Source organism: Herpailurus yagouaroundi, unplaced genomic scaffold (assembly GCF_014898765.1).
Source record: "Herpailurus yagouaroundi ecotype Mexico unplaced genomic scaffold, PumYag 77, whole genome shotgun sequence".
Classification (NCBI taxonomy): domain Eukaryota; kingdom Metazoa; phylum Chordata; class Mammalia; order Carnivora; family Felidae; genus Herpailurus; species Herpailurus yagouaroundi.
Genome location: NW_024412388.1, coordinates 19,899,782 through 19,921,552, shown reverse-complemented (window position 1 = coordinate 19,921,552; position 21,771 = coordinate 19,899,782). Strand labels below are relative to the sequence as shown.

Here is a 21,771-nt window from a genome sequence, read left to right as displayed (position 1 = left end):
TTCCAAGCCAAACTGTATCCAGCTTTATTAAAGATACTTTTCATAAACAATCATGGTATTTCAGGCAGGACATGGGCAGACAATCGTTAACAGTATACAACAACTTTCAAACTCCCTTCTTCAATGGACTACCAAAATCAGAAAGCCACTATAAAACCCAATGAAATCTTCATTTGATGCTCTGAACAGGGAAAGTTTAGAGTGAGGGTTGACATTTCACATTTAGCATGTTGTTTAACAACTTTTCACAAGCCGACCCTGACTTTCAGGAAATGAAATGAAAATGGCAGAATTATCAATCTGAAGCTCCACAAGCTAAAAAAGGAACTCTTTTGAGGGATGCCATCTCCATGGTGACACTGTAAAGTCCAGATTGCCTGACATACTGGGAACCATTTCTTGGGGTCAGGTTCCAACAGGTCTCTGGGTTTAAGGGAGTCAAGTCTATGTTGAAGGCAGAGGGAGAAAAGGACATAAAAAATGAATTTTAGATTTTCCACCCTACAAGGCGTTTGTGCCAAGGTGGCTAATGTGTGTCAACATCAAGGAATTGCTCCTCCTGGGAACCAAGAGGAAGTTTCTCAGAACTAGAAGGGAATGGTGTTTTTCCCCTTGAATCAATCTAGCTTCGGAGATATTCTATTAGTGACATATGCCCTTCCCCCAAAACAACAATGAAGTGTTCTGTGTGCTAACAACATAGCTTAAAAAAAAAGTAAAACAAAATTCTGCATTTTTATAAAACTTGATAAAAAATAGTATTTCAAACTGTACAGTCACCAGAAGTACACAGTTATCAAAAATGCACACACTTCACTTGGCGTCTCCGGCACCTTCAGCTTTCTGTGCCTGGAAGAAAAAGATTAATACAACATTACCACCTGTAGATTGCAAAACTAGTTGCGTTCACATTCCATCCCTAGCATCACTTTGCTCCCAGGCCCAAGTTTGGGTCTAGATCCTTGGTTACCTTGGTAGGTAACTTTCCTTCTGGACCTTACTGTAAAATTGGGAAAGGGGGCACATTAGAAGACTGGAGTTTATTCCCAGCTTGAAAACTCTACGGTGTAGCAGGAGCTTAGGACAAGGATCTCACACTACAGTGCCCTTTATTGGACCGCAAAGGTTTTAAGAGTCCAGAATTTAAGTTAAGAGAAAAACCACAAGCGAACTCTGGACTGAAAACCATACTTCAAGTGAGAGACACAGAAGAAAGGCAATAAGAGCTTTTGGGATCACTAACGGATTCAGAGCAGACTTAACAAAAAGTGAAACGGCAGTCGTACCTGGTCTGTTTTGGCATCTCCATTCTCTGCTGGGTTATTCCCATCCTTGCCAGCATCAGCTTTCCCCTTTTTCCCTTTGGGTACCTTCTCTCCCTTCTAAAAAGGGGAGGGAGAAAAAAAAAAAGCAGTTTCTTCTAACTTCCTATTAGCAGGGTATGGTCTGTAAAGTTCTGTTAAGTAGTAGGATTATTTATCAAAAGATAAAACACACACACACACACACCCTATAAACCCCTCCGCACTGGGAAGGCCAAATTATCTATCACTTACTGTGGTCTTTAAGTATATGTGTCTTTATGTGGATGTAAAAGATAACTAAGCAAATAAAAATACTTGGGTTTCAAATGTACAATTTCCTCTAAATGGAGGACATTCTCCCTGACTCTTGTTGTTTACATATTTTTATTCTGATAAGAGTTCTTGATTAGAAAACATTACAAATGTCAGGAATAAGGTAAGCTAGCCAAACAATTTAGAAGATCCATTAATGGGGTGTCACCATGATGCTGAATTAAGACACTGAAGGACAGACCTCACTTGGTGAAATGATCAATTCCAACGTTTTTTATTTAAAAAAAAAAAAAAAATATTTTGAGAGCGGAAGAGATCACGAGAAGGGGAGAGTGGGGAGAGAGAGACAGACAGAATCCCAAGCAGGCTCCACACTGTCAGCGCAGAGCCTGACGCGGGGCTCCATCTCCTGACTGTGAGATAGTGACCTGAGCCGAAATCAAGAGTCAGGCGCTGAACCGAATGAGCCACCGAGACCGCCCCCCAACATAATTTTAATGCCCAGTCCAAATTAACTTTCTCACAGCTCAGGTTTGTGCCAAAGGGGACGCTGTTCTACAGCAGTACTCCCGTCAGCAACATGGGAAACTGCACAGCGTTCTGCAACACCTAGAAGCATCTGGTGTCTCCGCTCCACTTACCTTTGCAGGGGCCTTTTTAGGTTTGGGCTCTGGCTTTGGAGGAGCAGGTTTCTTTTATTTCGGAAAAAGAAGACGACACTATTAGTATGGTGGACCCAAGAGACAACCCATCCCCAAACCACGGTACCACTGGCACAGAAGTTTCTCTTATTTCGTAAAGTTTTTCAGGCTGGCTTTCAGTTGGAATATCTGGTCTTCAGAAACCCACTTAACTAACACACGCAGGTGTCCGGCTCTCGCTACAGCCATCAGCATTTCAGAACCAGCAAATGTATCAAATGGGTGAGCGTCCACAATAGAGCGGATCATTCACAACCAGCCACTGACCCAAACCCATGGGACACAAAAGGAGATTGTTCTTAGTACTTTTTTAGTTTCAGGTATAAACACGATAATTTAACAGCAGACACTTACAGCAGATAACCTTGCAGATCTTCTCTGTGGCTATTAAGATAACGAAAATAAAAAAAATTAGAAATAGGGCAGTTGAACCACTCAAGAAAAATTATTAAAATTAAAAAATCCGTTTGTTCTAGATGACAGAAGCGGAGGGAGCTTAGGGTAATTCAGCACTAGGGGTATGGTTAAGCAAAGGAGCCCAAAGGCTTTGTTAAGACTCCAGAAGAGAGACGAAGAAAGACTTACCTCATCCTTCACCTTGGCTTTATCTCCTTTAGCATCCCCTTCAGCCTATAAAAAACAAACAAGACCTAAGAAAGTTGTAGCTTCTGAGGCCATTCTTAAAGGACTCACTAAGCTTAATTATCCCAAGGGAAAGAACTGAAGGGAAAGCCTTGCGCACAACTTCTCTAGGACACGCAAATCTTCCGGTTTTAGCATCCCCAGTCCCGTGACGATGCCCGAAGTGCTCCGAGAGCGGACTGCTCTTCTGTGTAGGCGTCGCGCCCGAAGTGGCCCAGAGAGCGCAGGGACAGCGGGTCCCCGGGCCCCAGCCTGCCCAGCGTCTCCGTCGAGCCGCCCGGGGCGGCGCGCGCTAAACTGGAGCGAGAAGCGCGGACCAGCGCGGCCCGCGCCGCCGCGCCAGGGAGAAGCAACAGCTGCAGATGGTGCAAACAAACCCCTCCGGAGGCGGGGCCCGGGCGCCGTTACCATAGCAGCCGTCGAGGGCGGGAGACTGGAGGCGCGCGCAGCCGGGGGAACTCGTGGGCGGCAGCGGCGCGCACCGGCGCGAGTCTCGTGCGCCGGGGCCGTGGGCGGAGGCGGGGCCACACTGCGAAGCCCCGCCCCAAGGGACATGGGCCCCGCCCCCCTCACGGCGGCGGTTTTTTGGCGGCAGCGCGCTCCCCCGCCCGCCAAACCCGAGCGCCGCCTTCCCGCCCTTTCGGGTTTGAATTGCCCGCCCGCGGGGAGGGGAGGGGGCATGGCGATGGGGGAGGGGGCGCGGGGCGGGCACGTCGATCCCGAGGGGAGTGGGATAAACAGCCGCCAACATGGCTCCTCCCGCCGCGGCCGCCGCTCCTCCAATATGGCCTCTGGCGCCCGCGGGCAGCCGAGCCGCGCAGGGTTAGCCCGGGGCAGCCTGACACCGTCTCGAGCTCCTGTGTAGGGCGCCTGAGCCTGTCCCGGCCCGGTGCCGATCCTCGCGCCCCAAAGCCGGGGAAGCGGCAGCGGCGGCAGCAGCGGTGGTGGCGGCGGCAGTGGCGGCCCAGCGCCTGAGGGCCCTCGCGCCACGTACCTTTCTCTTGGGCATGGTGGCGACGGCGGCGGGACGTAGGCGCTGGACGCGGGGATGCAGCGGCGCGCGGGCTTTGGCCGGTCCGGGGGTCGTTCTCGCCTCCTCTTCTTCACACTGCTCGGGCTCCGGGGGGTTTATAAAGTTTTTATAGCGCTGGGAGCCCCGGACCGGTTAGAACCGGATTTCACCTCCCGCCGCCGCTCATTGGCCCAGCTGGGGTCACGTGGGCGGGGTTTAAACTCACCTCCTCTGGAGGGAGTGAGGAGGGGGGTACGGGGGGGGGGAGGGCGCGCGAGACGGCGGCGCGCCTAGGGGGTGGGGGCGCAGTGGGGGAGGCGCGCGTCGAAGGCAATAAACGAGGAGGGGGGGAGTGTGTGCGAGTCGGCGGGCTCTGCGTTTCGGCTCCCGCCAAGAGCTGGCTCTTGCAAACTACCAAGTTCCTTCCACCTTATGCAACCAAGCTACCCACTTCTCCAAGCCATGCGACACTTAGGGCGCATCTCGGCCGCTTTCCTTCCTGTTCCCGCTGGGGGCCCCAGAAGAAGGGTTCTCGAGGCCTGGCCGCACCACCCTTCTCCGCCGGAGGCGGGAGGAAGCGCGCGGCTTGGAGGCACAGGCTGCAATTCCCAGGGCCAAGGCTGACGCTGAAGTGGGGAAAGAGCGGGGAAGCCAGCTTGGCGCAGCCGGACGTGCATCCTTCCAAGCTGCCACTCCAAGGAATCCCTTCGTGCTCCTCACCTGGAAGGCGGTCCACTCGAGGTGGGGTGGGGGTCCGAGGGGGAGACTTGACACGCCGAGGTCCCTTTCGGGCGCAGTGGGGCAGGTAGGAGCTGTCCTTTCAGCACCCGTTTCTCAGCCGCCTCCCCAAATGCCAAGGAAGCCCCCCCACCCCGAAGCCTGTCGGGTGGCTCCTTTAGGTCCCTGTGTTCGCGGACCTCAAGACCCCGCCACAGAATGACGGAAAGCAGCCGCCTAGGCCTACCAGCACTCCCCTCCCCCTATGCTCCACCCGCTCCGGAGACATCAAGCTCAGCTGCCCCCACCCGACGCGGCCACCAAGCCTGGGCGCTGCAAACACAGCTGGCGAAATCCCTCCTTCCACACTGGCAGGCTGGCTTCCTCTCACTTGCGCGAGGACAAGGAGGGTGGAGGAGAGAGTCCGGGGATTAGGAAACAAGTAGAGGAACAGGTGTTGCGATGGCAAAGGGCTCTTCCACTGGCTCCCCCACCCCATGCGCCCCCAAAGCTGAGGATTCTGGAGGTCGCCAAGCGCACCTGCGAGAGGGCAGGCCATTGCAGCCGCAAAACAAGGTGTTCCCTCTGCTGTACTATTTGTAAACAAGTTATACATCTAAGAATTTTTAAAATTCTATTTGAAACCCAGGAGAACACGAGAACACAATAAATATCCTCAAGTGGGGGATTGGCTCACAGGTGAGACATTTAAATAGGTCCCACTTAGTTTCTTGAGGCAAAGGATGAGCCGGTTTGTACAAATCCTACCGGTAGAAAACAATCACAATGAGTTCATATCAACTGTTTGCAGCCCCTGCTCCTTGGCAGTGGTGATCCCTCCACCCCTACCCATCCCACTCTGTGTATCTTTCTCAGAATACAGGACCTAAGGCCAAAGAGATACCAGCTCCGTTAATCATCTGTACCCCATTCATATTGGGGCAAGTCAGACACAGAACGGAGACAGGACTCAATAGCCATGCTCACTGGGCAGATTCCGTTTGTTGCCTCCAGCCCCTCATTCCCGCCTTAATTGTAGGGCTCTGCATTATAGCCGCATAATTCATGCCTCCCTAATTAAGGCTGTCAACAGCCCCATTGTAAAGCTGGAAAATGTACAGCACCTGCTCTCTGGGAACCCTGTGCCAGGGATTGGTTGTGGGGAATGCCAGGTGTGTGTGGGGGGCTTGCCAAAGGGTGCATTGATTGGCTTCTCAATCGCAGTGTCTGGCATTTGTTTGATTCTGGGAGCAGGGATGATGGCCAAGGGGTCTCTTGTGCCAGGTATACTGGCACAGGAAGGGGAAGAGGAGACTGGAATACAGGGCAGTGGGGGGTTAAAGACTTTGCTCTGAGCACTGCTTGCAAGACCCCACCTCTCCCCTAGAGGGAGGTGCTGGGGAAACAGTTCGCAGAAAGTGAAATGGGAAGGCTAAACGGAGTGGTGTTTGGTCGGTGTTAAAGGCTGGTGCTTGCTGCTCCAGGCACCTGAAGCAGAGTTGCTCAGGCAGACAGCTCTTCAAAGGCACTAATCCTCTCAGCAGCTCCGAAGCAAGGCCTGGCAGGGAGAGGACACAGCCCTTGACTTGGCCTTCTCCCTGCTGGGCAGCCCTGGCCCTAACAAGCTGAGACTCTGCCACACGGAGAATAAATCGTCTCGGGGGGACTTAAGGGGCCAGGTCCAAAACAGAGAAGCCTCAAAGGCTGAGGCGGTGGGAAGCAGAGTCTGGGATGGTGAGGACAGGCGTCAGTCAGTTGGGAGAAGTGCTTGTTCCTTTGCTCCGGGTCCTGTGAGGTGTTCCGGGGAAGGAGGCCTGTGGTGGATTAGATTCACCAGGGCCTAGAGGCCCTCCTGTTACCCTGTGGCCATGAAGGGGGCTGGTCGCACAGGGGCGTGGAGCCTGGCCCCGTGCCCTGCAAGAGGAGGAGAAAAGCTTGTGTGGGCTGAGTCGACAATAGGTAATTGGATTGTAATCACCCGCCTGGCTTCTGCGCGCCATTGGGGGCGCTGAGCCTTTCAGTGAGCAATCAGCACTGTGTGGTGGGAGGGGGTAGAGATTCAATAGCAAATCCCAGGTGGAGAGCCCAGGGGGAGGAGCAGCAGATGGGCAAATTTTCTTTCTGTCTCTCCCTCCCCTCCCTTGCCCAAATAACGCTGGCTGCCTATTAGCTATTTACCAGCAGATCCAAGGTGGGGCCAAATCTTTTGTGAAAGTCGGGTGGAAGGCTAAGATGGATGGGTAAAGGGCCAGGGTTTTGGGGAGACCTCCTCCCTGAAATTCTGTTATGTTGAAGGATGTGCTGGTGGAAAAGTGAAATGCATCTAGAACACAGGTAGAGGTGGTAGAGGTGGCAGAGGCGGAAGGAGAGGGCAGCGAAGAACTGGGGCTCCCTGCTCTCCAAAGCTACAGGTGACCAGAGCTGGGTTTAGTGTACTTGTGGGAGGCCATCCCCTCAGTCCTCCCCAGGGGCCACTGTCCCGGGCGGCCCAGAAGGTGTATCTCTGGCCAGCAGACCTGGCCTCTGGGGCTCCCTTGCAAAGTAAAGGAAACACAGTTCATCCTTAGGAAGGAGGTGCCTTTCACCAAGAAAAGAAAGGGGAGTGGGGCCCTGGAGGCAGAGGGCAGGGCAAAGTGGCAGGAGGCCAGCCCCACTCAGGCTGATGCAGTGCCCAGACGTGCCAGCCAGTCAGCCCGCTTGAGTTCCAAGGCCTGCAGGAAGCCTTGGACCCGCTCTTCCCGTCTGGCTGAGAGTTTGTGCAAGCGTGTCCGTCGGAGCTGGGTGTCCCCACTGGCCTGGAGCCCCTCTTGCAACAGCTGCTCTGTCACTGCGGCCTGGTCCCTCTCCAGCTGCTGCCTCTTCCGCTCCTCTGCATACATGTCTCGGGCCTTCTGCTAGAGGAAAAGCAGGGATTGGGAGATCATTTTTTAGGTGTGAGTGAACTGGGATGGAGGAGGTAGGGGGTGGGGCACCAGGCGGGCCAAGCTAAGTGGAACAATGGGGAGTTTGTACCAGATTTGGAAAAGCTTGGGAGTAGGTGTGCCGAGGTGGTGCCCGTGATGTATAAGCACGGCAGTTGGGGTTCTGGGTCCATCTTGGTTTGCTTTGGGTGGGAGCCTCTGTATTTCCTGAAATTCTTCTCAGGTTCACACTTGGAAGGGAACCAGGCAAATATGAGTCTGACTTCTGGTTCCCCCACAAACTAGCTTTGTGGCTTTGGGCAAATCCTCTCCTAACCTCATTTCTTCATCTATAAAGTGGGGGATGTGCCTACCTTGAAGAGTTTTAAGGATTAGCGATAATATATGCAAAACCCTCTCTAGCATATTAGCAGGCTCTCAAACAGAAACAGCAATTTCACAAGTTATTGTCTATTCTCTGCTGCTGGGAAGGCTCTATTCCTGCCTGGGGCAGGTCCGCTGGGTCATTTCCTTTGGCTTCCCAGGTCACTCTAAAGGTGCCGTCCTCCCAGCTCCCTAAGCTGTTTTTCAGAGTTTGGCTCCAAACTTACCTCCTGTATAGAGACTGGCCTGACTCTTACAGCAAATGATCCTCCTATGAACACTGTGAGAAACGGGTTCAGCTCTCTTAAGCCACTTGCTGTTTTCTGCCTAGTAGAATAGGTTTTAGTGTCCATAGTCCATTTTTTTGTTAGAAACTCAGCACTTGAAGGCTCGGCAGAGCACCCTGGACTCCTGGAACCAACTCTCACACAGGTGATCGTGCTCCCTGGCAGCACTTCTCATATGTTCATGTATCTTCAGACAAACTCCTAAAAGGCAGAGACTGTGTGGCTTTTCCTCTCCGGCACTTGGGTGCCCTGTACTTGTGAAATACTTAATCGGCCGACCATATGATCCCAGGACGGCAGGGGAGATGCTCCCGGAGAGGGGAAAATCTCTTTGGAGCAGAACCAAGGCCTTGCTGCGCCTCACTGATGGGCTCTGCTCCTGCTGTCCTAACCGGCCGCAGCGCCTTTGCACCAGAGCTCCTTCTGCCAGACCTATTCCATGTGTGAGAAACTAGACTTTGCTGCCGACCTGGCATTTCATACCCTGATGACCCTTACCACAGTCTACCTTGTATTTCAGTATTTGTGTACCTGTCTGTGTCCTGCTCAGCCTGTAAACCTGGATTGCTCTGTCTTCCCCCTTTAAAGAATATCTTACATGTGCACAAGCACTTGACCCTCACACGGGAGCTACTTTTTATCTGCTGGAGATGGACCTGGAAGTTCAGAGTGGAGAAGTGATTTGCTAGAGTCTCTCAGCAATAAAGATTTACTGCATGAATAAAGATGACAAGTGGAAATTCTGGAAAATCCCTCCCTAGGGTCCTGCATGAACCCAGGCATCCAAGGGTACTCTTCTGTTAGGGTGATGAACTCACACGTGGAGCTACAAAGACTAAAATGGGTTTGAGAAGTCGCTGTGAATGCCTCCCGTCTTGCTGGAAGGGCTTCTTCCTGGCCTTGGTCAGGAGGAAACCTGGGTCCTGCATACAGGACCTTACTAGTGTGTGACGTACAAGATACGGTCTCAGCAATCCACGTGCCTGTGGGCCGATGAGGACACAGATCTATATACAAAGTCCCATAATACTAGGTAGAATGTGTAAGGGTCATCAGAGAAGAAAAAGGGCGATGTAGCTCAAAGAGAGACACTGTGGCTGATGGAGGTCAAGGAACAGTGACGCCTCATGGACAGACAGAATCTGAGCTGGACACGAACCAACGCGGAGGATTTGGATAAAGGTGGGGTGCATGGTGCCGGGGCGCGGGGGCCGGGGGGGGGAGGGGGGTTGGGCATCGGTCAGTGAGAATAGCGGCAAAGACACACGGAATGGATTGAAGAGCTTGACCAGGCCAGAGTGAGTCCTCTGCACAATGGGCAATCTGAGGAAGGATGAGGAAATGAACGCCTGACCCACGGCTGGCAATGATGGTTAGCTGCTCTTCCATTATCACTGCTCGCAGCCAGAGCTAAGTAGGTAAGTTCTGGCAGGCCAGAAAGGAGGGGAGTACCCGGCCACAGAGGGAAGAAAACATGCTGTGTGCAAAGTCACTGTGTGAGGCACAGGCTTCTTCTGAACGGCAAGCTCCAGACTGAGCGCTGGGAAGGAAGAGACTGCAGTCGAGGGAGAGCCTGGCCCCTAACTGCCAGGAATCAGTGATTCACTGTTAAGATGACACAGCCAGGGGAGATCCTTAAGACATTCTGTCCCACCTCCCCCCTGTACAGACAAGGACACTGAGGCCAAAGTGGGGAGGGACTTGGCCTAGGTTACACAGAGGGATAAAGTTCCCTCTATTGGTTTCTCCATTACGGGAGCTTCTTGAGAGGTCTATGGGAATCGTGTGTTGTGCCTCTGGATGAGCTGCACTTTCTAGGGGTGGAGTGGAGAACCAGCGGCCTGCATATGGATGCCTGTCTGTCCAGCCTCCAAATGCTCTGGATCTACCTGCACAATTCAGAGGTGTTCTAAGTCTTCTCAGGTACTCAGTGTCAGAAAATTCAGGATCAAGAAGTCCTAATAGTCAATTTCTCTCTCCCTGACCATACTGCCCACTGTCCCTGTATAATGGCCAGTCAGGGCATTAATAATTTCCTTAGAGACTTTTTGTGCAGACCTTATGCGGTCTTGGTGCAAGAGCTCCATGGAGCTTGCTTTGAGAAATGGGGTTCTAACCTATTCATCTAAATCTCTCCTGGGCATTAAGCCTCTCTGTTCTTGTTTTCTCCTCAGCAGAGTGAGGGAACAAGATGTAATAGCCCCCCAGCACATAAATCCTTCAGTCCTCCACTACATTGCCTGGGCCTGGGCTGCAGGCATTTGGTTTCAAAACATTCATTAGCCCATGACAAGTCCTCCCATAAGTCCTCACTTGCCGCAGTCAACATGCCCAGGTCAGTAGCACGGGGGATGCATTACTGAGGGCTGCCTGAGACAGCTACCCTTGCCAGAAATACAATGTACTGAAGCACCCCCAGGGGCTCCCTGCCTAGGGAACTGTACCAGGGACAGGATGAGCAGGGTGCCCTGAGTCTATGGCTTTTCTGGAGACAGGAGAACTCTGATGAAGAGCTCGGAGACACACGTGGGGAATGATGTTGGCCACCGTTCTCTGAAAAGGAACTCCTTTCCAGCTCTGCTCTCAGTACTTTAGGTGTATTAGCTTACTGAACCCTATCACAAACCAGTGAGGCAGGTATTATTATTAACATTACTCCTCTCGTTTTACAGAGGAGGAAAATGATACTCTGAAGGGTGACAGTCAGTCACAGAACTAGTAGGCAGCGCCATGATTCAAAGACAGGAATGCCTGAGACGATAGTTCAAGCTTTTAACTTTTCCTAAGAAGAAGATAGTGACTACCTGAGTAAATAAAATAAAATAAAATAAAATAAAATAAAATAAAATAAAATAGAAATAGAAATAAAATAGTTGACTGATTCAGCCTTGTGTTTAATCTCTGACAAATGCACCAAAGGAAGTTCAGTGGAAGGGATGCCTGGGTGGCTCAGTTGGTTAAGCATCCAACTTTGGCTCAGGTCATGATCTTGTGGTTCGTGGGTTCAAGCCCCATATTGGGCTCTGTGCTGACAGCTCAGAGCCTGGAGCCTGCTTCAGATTCTGTGCTTCCTTCTCCCTCTGCCCCTCCCCCCTTTCAAAAATGAATAAACTTAAAACAAAAAAAAGGAAGTTTAGTGGGAACATGTATCTTCTGCAACACCATTCTTACAGACTAGGTGAAACAAACACTTCAGTGACCCCTTATGGACCTTCCAACCATGCAGCTTGTAACTGAGGATCAGAGGCTCTGCACTGCCAGCCCCCCTCCCCTGCTGATGTTTTCCCTGTCCTGCATCTGAATCAAGATTTTTCCTTCTGCCAGCCCCCATTCTCTAGGGCCGATGGGTGATCACCTGGAGACTGCCAAGGTCCCCTCAGATACCAAGGTCTGGCCCCAAACAACTTGTAGCTGAGTCCCTGCGTCCCTTAACACGCACCAGGTACGCTCATCCCAGTGAGCTGCTCTAGGTCTAGAAGCCACTTTCCTGCCCTCTGCCCTGGCTTCCTGCAGGAAGAAAGACACACCATGCTGGGCTTAGAGCTACGGCGGCTCAGATTTTAACAGTGGGAATTTGGGAGATGGGACGGGAGCACAGACATGGAGGCGGAAACTGAACAAGGAACCGGGAAGAAGAATCCAGTTTGGTCATACAATACAGGGTACACAGAAGGGAGACACTGTAAGATCAGCAACCTGGTCTGAGGCCAGACTGGCGAGGATGTTGTTAGTTTGGAATCTACCCTCAGCTTCTGCTGAGGTGCTAAGATTTCTAGGAACAGAGCTCTGAGGACTCCTGGGTAGAGAAAGCCTGGCCAGGATCCCCAAAGGGGCTGCTAAAGAGTCAGGACAGGGGCGCCTGGGTGGCGCAGTCGGTTAAGCGTCCGACTTCAGCCAGGTCACGATCTCACGGTCCGTGAGTTCGAGCCCCGCGTCAGGCTCTGGGCTGATGGCTCGGAGCCTGGAGCCTGTTTCCGATTCTGTGTCTCCCTCTCTCTCTGCCCCTCCCCCGTTCATGCTCTGTCTCTCTCTGTCCCAAAAATAAATAAACGTTGAAAAAAAATAAAAAAAAAAAAGAGTCAGGACAGTCAGTACCTCTGCTAGAACTTTGGTTTCCTCACTTTAAAAACTGTACCAGTAACGTTAGTATCTTACCTTCTTGCACTACATAGAATCTATGTCAAGGATGCCTGACGTGGTAAGAACTCAATAAATGTCTGCGGTTATGATTCACAGGTATATGACAGAACTCTTAATAGTCGTCCTCGAACATGTCCCCCCTCACCCCAGAAAACAGCAGAACTGTCCCCCCCAGCTGCCCAGGCCAAAGCCTAAATGTTTTGGTTCCTGGTAACATTAATATTTGTACTCATTTGTTTTATCCTCCAGGATACGTAAGAGTTTCAGACTTACATCATCAACATGATCACTAACAAAAACCTCTTAAATAATGTTTTAAATTTCCTTTTGGTTTGTACTATCCTTAGAATACATCCCCCTAAAGATGTACGGTAGAGAACTATGTTTGGGTTATGTAACTTCTATTATTTTCTCTATGGGTTCTATTATTGACTTAGAGTTACTTTCATTTGTTTCTGTTTTCACATTTCTTTTTCCCCATCTCGGTCCACTCAGCCCTCCCCCACCCCCACCCTCTGCCTTGAAGCACATTCTCTCACCTGGACTACTGTAGGAGCTTGGTCCTTGACTCCTGCCTCCCTGAAAATCCTGAGTGATTTTTGCAAAATGTAAATCAGATCCTGTCAGTCCTTTGATCGAAATTCTTCAGATGTGGTGCCACTGCCCACAGGCTCTATATAACCAGAGGCCTGACTCCCTCCCAGCCTGCCCCACACCCTTCTCTCTCACGCATGCTGGCCTGTCTGTTCTTCCGTGACCCAAACTTGATAACCTCCGTATCCTCGCACTGCTGTTCCTTTTGCAGAGAATAATTCCTTACCCCCAGGTTTTCACACGTTTGGCTACTTCTCGTCTTTTATATCATGGCATAAAAACCACCTCCTCAGAAAGGACTTCCTTGGCTGCTCCATTCAGTATCTCTTGCTTTCTTCATTACTAGCACACCACTCTACTTTCTTTGTGGCTTTATCACAATCTGAAATAATCTTACATATTTGTTGACTAGGTTATTATCTTCCTCAAGTAAGATTATAAGCTCCACGAAGGTAGGGACTCTCTAGTACCGGACTTATACTAGGCACTAGAGAAGAATGCAATGAATGAAATTGAGTCCTCTGACAGCCATGTGGGAAAGCATCTCAGAAACCCAAAATTACTATAAAAGGCTTCTGAACAGCCAAACCAGAGATAAGAATACCCATACACAAAAGCTCAGGCACCAAGAATTCTCTGGGCTTCAGAGACCGTTTACTCTTACTTCATAGACATATTTCTAATAAGCTTGACTGACTGGTTTCCTTGCCTATAGCTGATTTAAATCAGTAACTAGGAAGAGAAGGTGGGATGCTGCCAAAATTAGCCTCTTGACTGGTAAAAAAAAAAAAGGAGATGGAAGATGTACAAAAGCATACAAGAAATCCCAAAGCCAAGTATTTGGGGACCATCTAGCTTGGGCAAACAGTCCCCCCTTCAAGGGCATCGCTGTCCAAGGAAGTGCTTCAAGACGGCAGTTGCCATTATCATTATTAGCATCACTAGAATGTGATTATTCTAATCATCATCATCGTTAGCAAGGGCCTGGTATATAGGTGTCAAGGATTATGTACAAGACACATTTCAGAAAGTTTCCCATCAAAAAAGGATAGAGCAAAACAAAAAGGATAGACAAAAGTTTTGGTTCTTAAAGGAGCTTTGGTCATGTAGAAAATTCTGATACTCCTTCCCCACTGAGGGTGGATAATTGAGACTGTTGTTTTTCCCTTTACTTCAACAGAACTTCCTCTTTCAATTCCTCATATTCTGAGAAAACTGACGAAGCATATGACCAAAGCTTCATGATTTGATGGACTTATTCCAGGAATTCTGGACTTGGGATTCACGGACAGGTTCTAGGGGTTATGTGAACTAAGTGTTTCAGTGATAGGTAGGATCCTACGCAAAATGCCACATGTTGGGTGTGATCTATGCAACTTTTCTAGGGAGATGGTCTACGGTTTTCATCAGATTCTCCAAGAGGATTAAGAAGCCTTAACTTAACATCATTGTTTCCTCCTGGCCATTATCTCTCTAGACTCAAGCACCAGCACCAGCTAAGGGTTCCAAAATCTGTGGCCTGGAGACAGTTACTCTGCCCCTCTCTTTCCATACTTGGAAAATGAAGACACCAAACCTGTGGGATTGCTGGAAGGGTTCAATGAGAAAACTTCCGCGAAAACAAGGAAGTGCCTCAGGAGACCCTCAAAGTTAGCTGCCATCATCACACACACTCCCATTATGATTATTAAGAACGCTCATCAGATGCCGGCGACTCTGCCTCCGAACAAAACCTGTTTCAAGATCTGGTGATCAAAGCTGAACTTCAACTCTTGGCAGAACACAATTTTGTATAATAGAAAGACAGTGCTATCTTGTCCTTAATCCCTTCTGGAAGAGGCTTGAATCTCGCATACTCCCACTTCTACAATCTTTGATTAGCTTAATACCGTCCGGGAATAACGGACAAGCTCACCGAGAAGCCTTTCCTGGGTTTCTGTGGCAAAGAGACTAAAGATGTGTAAGTTGAACCCCAGTTCCGTCTCTTATTGGTTATGTGTCCTTAACAAAATAATTTCGATGTATTCACTTGCACGAGTGGGGCTGATAATACCTACGTCATTGGGATCTTGGGGGCATTCAACGAGATGGTACCTATAAAATGTTCACAGTGCCTGACCACAGTAAATACGTTGTAGCTACTATCATCACTAACATGCTTAGTAGCAAGTGCCTTGTGTAAGTAGTAGGTGGTCAATCAATGCTAACCTTTTCTTCTCTCACATCCAGTCAGACCAGCCCTGAGCTCTTACCTGGAGCATGCTATGGTTCATCTGGTACTGCAGGAGGGCCTCACAGAGGTTCCAAAATGTGTATTCCGGCCACAGAACGGGTTGGAACACCAAGCAGGAGTGGGAGGTCTGGTAAGCAGGGGAAGGAAGACAGTATAGTTTAGTAGCAGGTTGCTGGAACACCCTCTGGGTCAGGCTTCCAAAGGAGCGGGCTGAGCATGACCCAGGAGCCCGGAGATGAGCTGACAAAGGTACCTTGAGCTGCCGCTGCCTCCGCTGCCAGCCCCAATTTACCTCACTTCTGGGGAGGGGTCATCTGAGGCACCTGCCCGCGGCGAGGCAGAACTAAAGCAAGACTAGATCAACATTCCCACCAGGATTTTTCTAAGAGCCAATTTTAGGACGATGAAATAACATCTGGATTATGTTATTGGCTCTTGGCCCTTAGAGGTCATCTGGGAGACATGTTGTCTGATAAAAGTCAGCAACGAACAAATGGTAGCTGCTGTTGTTATTTTTAAGTAGCAGAGCAGGGCACAGTGGTTAAGATCATGGGCTCTGGGGCCAGACTGCCCGGCTTTGGATCCTAGCTCCAGCATTTACCATCCATTTGACCTGAGGCAAGTTACTTAACCTCTCTGGGCCTCAGTCTCCTTGACTGTAAGACTGGGTAATAAGAATACCTGGTTTTTATAGTACTGTGAAACTTAAACGAGATCATGTACGTAAAACAGACTACAGAGCTGGGTGAACTTTAATAATAATCACTGATATACGAATCCCTTTTGGAACATCTTGACAGCCACTGCTTGATCCCCTCAGTAGTGAGGAATTCAGTGCCTCAAGAGGGACAACTTGAGTTGTCAGACAGCTTGTTATGCAAAACCAATGTCACCTTCCTTGGAACTTCTACCAAGGTCTCCGGTCTTTTCTCTGGAACAAGTTTGTTTCTTCTTCAAAGCGACATTCCTTCAAATATTTGAAGGCTAGATTACAGCTGCCTGTTATTTGTCCTCAAGGTTGTAATGACTTGTTCAGTTTGCCTTTGCCAACTATAAATTTGAAGACAGCAGGGATTATTTCTGACGTGGCCATTGCCATATTCCCAGCACAAAGGAGGAACTCTATTTTTTTCCGAGGGAATAAACTGTCACCATGCCTCCCTTTTTCAGACCACTATCCTTCACTCATTCCTTATATATGACATGAGTTCCAGATTCCTTGGCATCCAGGTTGACAGGCTCTGTTAAATCCTCCAGTTTACCAATGCAGTCTTTTAAAACTCAGTGCCCAGAAGTAAACTTTCCAGACATGATCTGACCAGCAGAGTAGACCACAGAAACGTAAGCTGCACATGCTTTCTTTCAATATAGCCAAAGGCTTAAAGTATCTTCAGTAGCTAAATCATTTAAGACTATAGTCCATTAAAATTTCTGGAACTTGCTTCTAGGTGGAGTCCCTCCGACCTCTCCTTGAACAAGGACTTCCTACAGTCATGTGCCACTTAGGGGCCAAGTTAACAGATGACGGGGATTTTCTAGCAAACGCAAACTGATTCGGCTGTGAGCTTTAGGGGGACCACTTACACTGGGGTAATGGAGCTGAGAGGCAACAGCAGGCCCCTAAGAAAGAGTCTGCATAGAGTTTATATTCCTTGTGGACTGTGCTTGCATAGACGCGGACATTAGTCTGAAGGAGACAGATGAGTAACTGCTCGAACCCAACGCAAGGTTCCAGCTCAGAGGCGCTGAAGTAACTGCTAGATTGCCAGGGCAGCAGCTTATGCTCAGGGACAGGGCAGAAGTCCAGTGCTTTGAACAGGGGCACAAGTGAGGTCTGCACCACAGCTGGATAGCCTTGATTTTCCTCTAGGCACTTTAGACAGCAAGAACCACCCAGGCTGGCAAAGCCAGGGACAGATGAGGAAGGGACAGCAAATGTTCCCAGGCACAGTCTGGATACACTTCTCCAGATTCCCCCAACCCCACAACCCCGGTTCTCTGGTATTAGCACAGCTTGGGGTGGGGATGAGCCCCACTTAATCCGCCCTGTGGGCACAGTCATGGCTTTCAGGCTGACATAAACACAAAGGTGGTTGCAAACGACTTACCTGCCAGAGCAAGAAGTCGCTGAGCCTCACTTCCCCAGAAGTCCGGATCAAGATGTCAGGGTGAGGGGAGTGGTTGGTATAGAGGCACTTATCAAGCAGAGACTCAGAAATATCACTAAGGTGAGTGAGGAAGAGACAAAGATAAGCACACATCTCTTTCTGGATTATTCTCGTGGTGAACTCATACTAAAGGCTTCCCAGTTTATAGAACACCATTAGCCAATACAAGCAGAAGGACCCTAACATCCAAATGAATGCATGATTTGAATCCTCACAACTACACAACGTATTTCTATCTTCATTTTATAGATAGGGAAACTGAGGCTAAGAAAAAATAAATAACTTGCTCAAGGTTATTTCACTACAGGCCTAAAATCGGATGCACCTATGAGACTACGTCCTTCACTTAAAACGTCTTGTTTTTTAAAATGCACATAGGGGCGCCTGGGTGGCTCATTCGGTTAAGCGTCCGACTTCAGCTCAGGTCACGATCTCGCGGTCCGTGAGTTCGAGCCCCGCGTCGGGCTCTGGGCTGACAGCTCGGAGCCTGGAGCCTGCTTCCGACTCTGTGTCTCCCTCTCTCTCTGCCCCTCCCCCGTTCATGCTCTGTCTCTCTCTGTCTCAAAAGTAAATAAACGTTTAAAAAAAAAAATTTATAAAAAAAAATAAAATAAAATGCACATATCTGATCCTGCAATTTGATGCAATACTAACACAACTATTTTTAATAAGTATGAATCTAAATGCACTGATTGGGAAAGATGTCTCAGATCTAACGTTGAAAAAAGCAAGCCTCAGAAAATACACAATGCAGAAAACATATGCACACACTCAAATACTCACATATATGAATCTACGTATCTACAAAGAAAAAGTTTAGAAAGACACACACCATATTATTAATAGTGATCACTTCTGGAAGGTTGGATAAGAAGGAAAGACTATCTTTATGTACTTTTGTTATTGTTGGAATTTATTATAAAGAACATCTTTTAAAACTTTTAAGTCATATGGGCCCTGAAACACTGCAAAAAATCCACACTACTTAGGGTTTAAAAGAACAGCAATACGCCCACCCCTCCTGTGTTTGTTAAGAGCTACTTTCTCAAGCAGACAGACATTTAGAAAGGTGATGGAATGGAGACAGAATGGGGACCGCCACTATGGAAAGAGGGTATTTGCAAGGCTGGTGTCTGCTGGGTCCAAGAACACTGTTTACTGGTCCTTGCCAAGCACCAAGAGGCAGAATTTGGAATCTCTAAGTGGTAAGACTTGTATCTTGGGAAGGGTCTAGCAAGTAAAAATTCTTAGTGGGAAGATTCTTCCAGGAGCAGGGTGAAAAAGAGAGATCTGGGAGGAGTATGTAAAACAAAACTCTACACCTACCAGCAGTGTGCCTTTGGGTAAGTCATTTCATCTCTCAGAGAGAGTGCTGCAAATCAGAGGGAGCTTTTTTTTTTTTTGGTAACATCATATAGGAAAAGATACTCACTTATGACTTGCAAAACGAAGGGCTCTAATTCAGATTTCCCTGATAATCTGATAGTCCTGTCTTAGCAGCATGGTCTTAATCCTCTAATTAAGAAATTTGAGACGCTGTATAATCCATGTAATTTCTCGACTCCCTTATCTTTGAAATGGGCAAATCTGTCCTACCTACTTATAGGTTGTTTTAAGGGTCAAATGAAATGAAATACATTTTTTTAAAAAGTGATCTCTAGACTCAATGTGGGGCTCAAGCCCACGACCCCGAGTCACATGCTCAACTGACTGAGCTAGCCAGGTTCCCCGAGAAGTCATCTCTATTAAATAAAGTAAAATACCAACTTTCACCTATAAAATTAGAGCAGTTCACATTAAAAAAAAAAAAAAAAAAGCTTGACAAGAATAAGGCGAAATGGACACATCCAGACCCAAATCTGAAGAAGCCATCTAAAATGCTGACAAGAGTTAAGTTTATAGATTTCGTTGGAGCCTTATTTGTAATAAGGAGAAATTAAAAACATCCTACATAACCAACAACTAGAATGATTAAGTAAATTAAAGCAAGATATATTCTGCGGCCATTAAAAACAACTTGAAAAATTATTGAAAACATGAGGCACGTGGGGCGCCTGGGTGGCTTAGTCAGTTAAGTGACCAGCTTAGGCTCAGGTCATGATCTCATGGCTTGTAGGTTCAAGCCCCGCGTCGAGTTCTGTGCTGACAGCTCAGAGCCTGGAGCCTCTTGGGATTCTGTGTCTCCCTCTCCCTCTGCCCCTCCCCCGCTCATGCTCTATCCCTCTCTCTCAAAAATAAACATTAAAAAAACAAACAGGCATGGAAAAGGGCTCATATTACAACATCAAGTGAACAAAGCATGATTCGGGTTGCAAAGTGTTCAGTGTGATTTCTTTGGTTATAAATACTTATGTCATTACTAGATTTGTGTTTTAAAAAGATGACTCTGGCTTAACCTCCAACCATAGCTGATCACTACTTTTGTGCATCCATTACTGTGGTACACAGCACCGTGGATTACTCATTTGTATACACGAACCACACTGTGGAGCTGCTTGAGGGCAAGCCCCTTGACACACTCATCATCTCTGTATTCTTGCTCTTCTAGCATAGGACCCTCTTGGGACAGAGACTCCATGTGTTTGAATAAATGAATGAATGAATCACTGAAAACAGATCTCAGAAATAAATACATGCTGGTTTTTGGAATGTGAGGAGCTTATAGGCTAAAAAAGTTTTTGACGGGCGCCTGGGTGGCTCTGTCAGTTAAGCCTCTGACTTCAGCTCAGGTCATGATCTCACAGCTGGGGAGTTCGAGCCCCGTGTCAGGCCCTGTGCTGACAGCTCAGAGCCTGGAGCCTGCTTTGGATTCTGGGTCTTCCTCTCTCTCTGCCCCTCCTCAGCTTGTGCGCTTCCTGTCTCTCTCAATAATAAGTAAATAAACTTAAATCAAACAAATTTTTAAAAGTAGAGACTAAAAATAACTTTTTTTTTTTTATGACGTACCTGCAAACACCCCAGAACCCCTCACAAGTAGTAGACATTGTCACAGTTTGATGGGAAAAATCAACTCCGTTGATTAAATTCACACACAAATACTTAAGCATACAGGAAGAGCTAGAAAGACATATTTACAATCAAAGTATTGCCAGGAACATTGGGGTGGGATCCTGGAAGATCTAAATTTTCACCTTTATATATCCAGTAGTTTGCAAATCTCTGAACATGTATGCCCTTTATAAAAGTATGTGTGTACCGGGGCTCTGATCGGCCCAGTGTGAGTAGAACACCAAGCTTTCTAAGGTTGTAGCCTCCTTACCCTGGTGACCCTGCCCAGCCCATGCCATGTCTGCTTGACTAATCCCATGTAGGTAAGTTACTAAGCCATGCAGGGCAAAGAAAACAAATACGGGAAAACTTACGGAGCAAGAAGAAGAAGATAAAGGTCAGCGATTATAGCAATGTGTTCTGAGTATCAATACACTGAACTAGGAGGCAAGATCAGGCTCTAGTTCGGGGCATGAACACATACAAATCTACTTGCTAAATAGCATTCTTTCTTTGCAGCGTAAACGTTTGTCTCTTTATTTATTTTTTAAGTTTATTATTTTGAGAGAGAGAGAGAGAGAGAGAGACACTATGCAAGCGAGCAGGGGAGGGGAAGAGAGAGAAAGAGAGAGAAAATCCCAAGCAGGCTCTGCGCTGTCAGCACAAAGTCCAAAGTGGGGTTTGAACTCACGAACTATGAGATCACGACCTGAGCCAAAACCAAGAGTCGGATGCTTAACTGACTGAGACACCCAGGTGCCCCAACATTTGTCTCTTTAAATGAAACATTCACTATACAACACAATAATACTGTGAACAACTTTGAAATCACCCCACAAGTCAAGAATTAGAAAATTACAATGCACGTGCATCTACTCACACATCCTTCTTCTTACAGATCTCATCTTCCTGCCTGCCCTCTGCCAACTTAACCAGCATTTTCATTTTTTCCCCCCCAACAGTCATTTTCAATCCACGACCTAATTGACCTGTAGGAATCCTGTAGGATTCGACCCTGTTGCTCCCACCAATGCTCCCACCCTCCCAACCTGCACCAACCAATTCCCTCTTCTCTTGGCTTCTCTGTAATACTGACTGCCTGGTTTTCTTCCTGCCTTTCTGGCGGCTCATCTTCTTTTCTCCTCAAGGCTCATTTTCCTCTACCCAGACGGCAGAGCTTAGAGTTTCTCGAAACTGCATTCTCAGCCCTCTCTCCTTCTCACTCTAGACTCTCCTCAATGTACTCATGCCCTCTTTGCTTCGGTTACCAACTGCTCACAGATGACCTCCACACTGATATGTCCAGTCCCCATCCCTCCTCACAACTGTCGATCTGAGAGCTATGTTCTACATCTACCATATATCCCAAATCACACTCCTGACCTTCCTCCTCATACTGGATCTGCCCTCAGGGGTCTGTGGCACAGG

The 21,771-nt window shown here is 48.4% G+C and overlaps 2 protein-coding genes across 3 annotated transcripts in view; both read right to left on the bottom strand.

The window, feature by feature from the left end:
- Positions 1-4,112, bottom strand: HMGN2 (high mobility group nucleosomal binding domain 2). The gene is made up of 6 exons (XM_040465907.1): positions 3,915-4,112; positions 2,864-2,908; positions 2,633-2,662; positions 2,219-2,269; positions 1,287-1,382; positions 1-849 (listed from the first exon to the last, which is right to left on the bottom strand). Exons 1-6 carry the CDS (start codon positions 3,927-3,929, stop codon positions 814-816), a joined length of 273 nt encoding a protein of 90 aa, XP_040321841.1. The 5' UTR covers positions 3,930-4,112; the 3' UTR covers positions 1-813.
- Positions 4,113-5,266: 1,154 nt separating this feature from the next.
- The window catches only part of DHDDS (dehydrodolichyl diphosphate synthase subunit), a 28,987-nt gene continuing 12,482 nt past the window's right edge, over positions 5,267-21,771 (bottom strand). The window contains exons 7-9 of one of the 2 annotated variants that reach the window (XM_040465886.1): positions 17,296-17,410; positions 15,207-15,314; positions 5,267-7,543 (exon numbers count right to left, since the gene is read on the bottom strand). In XM_040465886.1, coding sequence (XP_040321820.1) covers positions 7,304-7,543; positions 15,207-15,314; positions 17,296-17,410 — 463 coding nt within the window. In that variant the 3' untranslated portion in view covers positions 5,267-7,303. The remainder of the gene's footprint in view (positions 7,544-15,206; positions 15,315-17,295; positions 17,411-21,771) is intronic. The other variant, XM_040465894.1, reaches the window with a different exon arrangement.

Excerpts from the sequence above, each read along its gene's own strand:
- HMGN2 (XM_040465907.1), bottom strand. Across the intron at positions 2,270-2,632 it reads GATCTGCAAGGTTATCTGCT|AAACCTGCTCCTCCAAAGCC; the intron begins GTAAGTGTCTGC and ends CCGAAATAAAAG. Across the intron at positions 850-1,286 it reads GAGATGCCAAAACAGACCAG|GCACAGAAAGCTGAAGGTGC; the intron begins GTACGACTGCCG and ends TTTTTCTTCCAG.